This window comes from Penaeus vannamei, chromosome 33 (assembly GCF_042767895.1).
Source record: "Penaeus vannamei isolate JL-2024 chromosome 33, ASM4276789v1, whole genome shotgun sequence".
Taxonomy (NCBI): Eukaryota; Metazoa; Arthropoda; class Malacostraca; order Decapoda; family Penaeidae; genus Penaeus; species Penaeus vannamei.
Window position 1 is genome coordinate 3,100,116 of NC_091581.1, and position 5,000 is coordinate 3,105,115.

General features: G+C 42.6%; 1 protein-coding gene across 1 annotated transcript in view; it reads left to right on the plus strand.

Annotated features, from left to right (window-relative positions):
• The window catches only part of LOC113800929 (esterase E4), a 7,162-nt gene that overhangs the window by 1,596 nt on the left and 566 nt on the right, over positions 1-5,000 (plus strand). Inside the window, exons 3-11 of the mRNA XM_070145120.1 lie at positions 1-72; positions 411-554; positions 773-958; positions 1,218-1,408; positions 1,799-1,964; positions 3,314-3,507; positions 3,935-4,017; positions 4,402-4,629; positions 4,774-4,903. The exon at positions 1-72 is cut by the window's left edge and continues 128 nt beyond it. Of these exons, the coding sequence (XP_070001221.1) occupies positions 1-72; positions 411-554; positions 773-958; positions 1,218-1,408; positions 1,799-1,964; positions 3,314-3,507; positions 3,935-4,017; positions 4,402-4,629; positions 4,774-4,903 (1,394 nt within the window). The remainder of the gene's footprint in view (positions 73-410; positions 555-772; positions 959-1,217; positions 1,409-1,798; positions 1,965-3,313; positions 3,508-3,934; positions 4,018-4,401; positions 4,630-4,773; positions 4,904-5,000) is intronic.

Consider the following 5,000-nt stretch of genomic DNA (forward strand, 5'->3'; position numbering starts at 1 on the left):
ACTACGATGCGAACCAGGTCGTCGGCGATGAAGACTGCCTGTTCCTCAATGTGTTCACGCCTTTCTTGCCAGGTGAGGTGTATATTCCACTTAATGCATGGGAATTATGTTTGTTTTGAGTCAGAACGCATGAGACACATGATCCAATGCTGCACTACTGTATGACACCATACATACTTCTTATGTGTTTCTCATCGCATTCTGATCGTGGTATAAATTCGGTTTTCACATACAGCCGATTGACAAAATAAATAGGAAGTGATAAACTGTATCTTCACAGTATGCTTGGAAAAATATTAAATCACGAACTACATTATTGTAGCAGTGTCGACATAGATCACACGAGTATTCTTCCCAATATGCAAAAGGATTTCCTAGCTTATTCACTACGTTCTAAAACCTTTCTGTAGGTCACGCACGGGAGCGGTTACCAGTATTGGTGTTTCTGCATGACGGCTGGTACCTGAAAGGAGCCGCGTCCTCTCTCGGTCCGCAGAAGCTCCTGAGGGAGGATGTCGTCCTTGTCACGACCAACTTTCGTCTGGGTGCTCTTGGTAAATAGCAGGAGAAAACATTCAGAGTTAACGAAGAAAACGGCCATAGCTTTCCCTGTGTTGTTCTCACGTGATCGAAATCATTACCTACAATATATATATATATATATATATATATATATATATATATATATATATATATATATATATATATATATACGTCATCAACGGCTCTTTATAGAATCATTGAGGTCCCACTGATCCTCCGACTCCGACAGGGTTCCTAAGCAGCGGGGACACGACTCTGGCGGGGAACTACGGCGCCTTGGACCAGGTGGCGGCGCTGCGGTGGGTGCAGAGGAACATCGCCCAGTTTGGCGGCGACGCGAACCGGGTGACGCTCGGGGGCTTCGGCTCGGGCGCCTCCTTCGTCCACCTCCACATGCTGTCGCCGCTCTCCAGGGGTGAGGCGAGGTCGGGTTGAGAATCGAAAGTGATCTAAGACCATCTGATTCTCCGTTTTTTTAAAATTTGGACTACTTTAACCCCTTACTGCAAACGTTCAGATTTGCCATGTTCTCCCCACCTCACAAACCTAACCTTCCCCTTCTTCATTTGACCTTACACTCCCACCCCCTCCTTCATCCACTCAGTAACCCCCTTCACCCACCCAGTAACCCCCTTCACCCACCCACGACCTCACATGACCCCCCTCCTCCCCAGGCCTCTTCTCGGGAGCCATCATGATGAGCGGCGCCGGGAACTGCCCTTGGTCGACCTCGCAGGAGCCCTGGGAAGTCACCTACGACCTGGCGCGGAACTTGGGCTGCTCCACGTGGCCCGCGTCCAGCATGAGGGACTGCCTGGAGGAGAAGTCGCCGCGGGACATTCTCAAGGCGCAGGCGGACATGCATGTAAATCTACGTTGTTACTGTGACGTTAGAATTTTGTTATTGTGACGTTAACACTTTGTTATTGTGACGTTAAAACTTTGTTATTGTGACGTTAAAACTTTGTTATTGTGACGTTAAAACTTTGTTATTGTGACGTTAAAACTTTGTTATTGTGATGTTAAAACTTTTTCTGACGTTAAAACTTTGTTATTGTGACGTTAAAATTTTGTTATGACGTTAAAACTTTGTTATTGTGATGTTATTTTTTTTTCTGACGTTAAAACCGTTATTGTGACGTTACTGCGACGTTAGAACTTCGTCTGTTTGGTTGTTATGCCCACTGAACACAGACTCATCCGCACATTTCTCCATCTATTTACACCTCCCCTCCTCTCCCTCCCTCTCCCTCAGCGCTACGTGTTTTGGCCGATGCTCTTCAGGCCCTCGGTGGACGGGGGGCTGAGAGAGGACCCCTTCCTGCCAGGGTCTGTCGGGGTCCTCATGACGCGGCCCCCAGCCTCGCCTGTGCCGCTCCTTATCGGGGGAGTTCCTGACGAAGGCATCCTCATCGCCCTGAGTGAGTCCTGTCAGTTTTTAGTTGGTGATTCGTTGAACGTTATCTGTCGTTTTCATTATGTTATCTTCGTAATCATCACTATCTTTATCATCAATATAATTATTATGATTATTATTATGATTATTATTATGATTATTATTATGATTATTATGATTATTATTATCATTGTCGTCAATATGATCATTATTATTATTACTTATTATTATTTTTATCTTTATTATTAGTATTATCATTATTATGATCATTATTTTCATTGCCGTCATTATTATCATTATTATTATCATTATTGTTATTATTATTATTATTATTATTATTATTATTATTATTATTATTATTATTATCATTATTATTATTATCATCATCATCATTAAGTGGTCGGAATCACAGAGACAAACTAATTAGACTAGGGACAGCAGTGGGATGACTTTGACTTCAAAGAGAAGGAAAGTTAATTGAAGTTAATGGTCAGAAGCGAAATTAATGTGCTTTATAGGCCATCAAGCAATGGCCTATAAAGTTTACTTTCGTTGTCATTTGTATATTATTATTATCATTATCATTGTCACTATTATTATAATTACATTTTTAGTAGCATGATCATCAACATAATCATAATCATCATCATCACCATCATTATCATATTATTTTATTTTATTATTATTATCATTATCATTATTATGATTTTTATTATTTTTACTATTGTTACTCTGTAACATTATTATCATCATTGTCGCTCTTGTTTTTATTATCATCAGTTATTATTATTATCATCATTACTATTATCATTATTATTACTTTCATTATTATTGTCGCTGTTGTTGGTATTGTTATCATTATCATCCTCAGATTTGTTATCAATATTATCATCATCCTTATCATAATTATTAACGTTAATATTATCACTATTATGACCATTTTCATGACCATTACCATATGCTATAATACCTTTTTCATAACAATCCTAACAACAGTTACATCGTTACCGTTTCCGCTGCTCTTGTTAGCTTCATATTAACTCTCGTTATCACCACTAACGCATTCTTCAGACTAAGTAAAACCTTCGCCATAAAGATAATGATAATGATAATGATGATAGTAATGATGAAAGTGATAATTCTGATAATACTGATAATGATAATAATAATAATAACAATAATAACGATAATAGAAATAATAATACTAATAACAATGGTGATAACAATGATAATGATTTGACCAATACCAACATGAACAACAAAAAACAACAAAGAACAGCAACAACGACAATACCACCACCACCACCAACAACAACAGCAAAAACAATAACAACACCAACCCCCCTCCCTTCTCCCCTCGCCCCCCACCCCCAGCCATCGCCATCTTCGCCGAGGGCGCCGGGAGTCCGAGCCAGACGTACGACGAAGCGGCTCGCTACGTGTTCGAGAGCCTTTGGTCGAACACTACCGAGGACGACGTCGAAGCCGCTGCCGCTGCTGCCGAGGCGTTCTACTACTCGGCGCAAGCCAAGGACGACCTCAGCACACTGGCTGAAGAGATGAGTGAGGTGAGGCGAGCATATTGAAGTGTCGGTGGGAATGGTGTTGTCGTCTATTTATTGATGTCTGTTTGTTTATGTTTATGTATTTTTATGTTTATATGTGTTTATGTTTATATATTTTATGTTTATATGTTTATATTTGTATTTATTTTTTAAACGCTATTTCTCATGATGGTCTTTAGATGTCACACTCAGTTTCAAAATGCAAGTGACTTGTATTGTAGTCAGTGGAAAAAACAAACAAACTAATGAGTATATATGATGCCTCTGTTATTGGCACAACTGAGGGAATTGTGAGGATAGTTGCCTCGATTGGAAAAGAAAATAACCAAACACCAGTCAGTTTAATAGTGATAATAATCATTCATATGATAATTATTACCATGATTAAGAGAAATCTAAAAAAATATACGATTATTGTCCTTCCTTCCAGGCCATGACAGACCTCTGCTTCACTTCGTGTGTGTGGGATGCCGCCTCCTACTTCGCCGCCTCCTCCAGATCACCTGTTTACACGTGAGCGTCTTAAGCTGGAGTGAAACCAGGCCATTTCCTCATCTTCGAGTGCATTCATTGTCTTTTGCCTTCACTCTCTCTCTCTCCTTCCTTTCTCCTTCTTTCCCTCCTTCATCCTTCTTTCCTCCCTTTCTCCCTCCTTCCTCCTTCTTTCCCTCCCTCCTTCTTCCTCTCTCTTAGTATCTTTCCAGATTTTCTTCTCTTTCCTTTCCTTTTCTTCTCTTCTCAATTTTTGTCCTTGGTGTTCATTGTTTTTCACAAAAGGTCTTTTTGCTTCCTTCGGGTTAGTTTAGGAGAGGCGATAAGACGAGCTTGTCATCACAACCCTTCCAATTTTTATTTTTTTTCTTCGTTTTCTCGCACCTTCTCTTCTCTCTCCTGCAGGTACCTTATGACACACCACCTCCCCGGTTCCCCTTCCTACAGCGCGCCCTTGTATCGCCTGGCTGACAGCGTGGGCGTGAGGAGTCCCTACATCCTCTCGGGCGTGTCTCACGGGGATGACCTCGCCCTCATTTTCTTCCTGCCTTACGAACTGGGTCAGGCTGGGGCGCAGGACCAGCAGATCTCCTCGCTGCTCACCTTCACGTGGGCCACCTTCGTGCACACCGGGTGAGCCCCGTGCCTCGCCCGCGCTGCCTGGGCGGGTGGCTTTAGGGGACTGGGTTGGCTTTTCTTCGTGTATATGCTATAAAAGTGAATCCGATGTGTCCAATTTGTTGACGCGTCGCAGTAACCTTCATCGCCTCCGCACAGGTCTCCCCAGGCTGCCGACGCCTCAACGACCTCGCTGCCTGTGTGGACGCCCCTCGTAGCCGGAGAACCTGTCACCCACTACATCCTCTCCTTCACCCCTGGGATGTCCGCCAGGCCCTTCAGGAGCAAGGTGGTGGCTCGTCTCCCCGTCTCGGTGCCTTCCGACTTGTTTGTTTGTTTGCTTGTTTGACTCTCGGTCGGGGAAATCGCACGGACACCGAATAAAC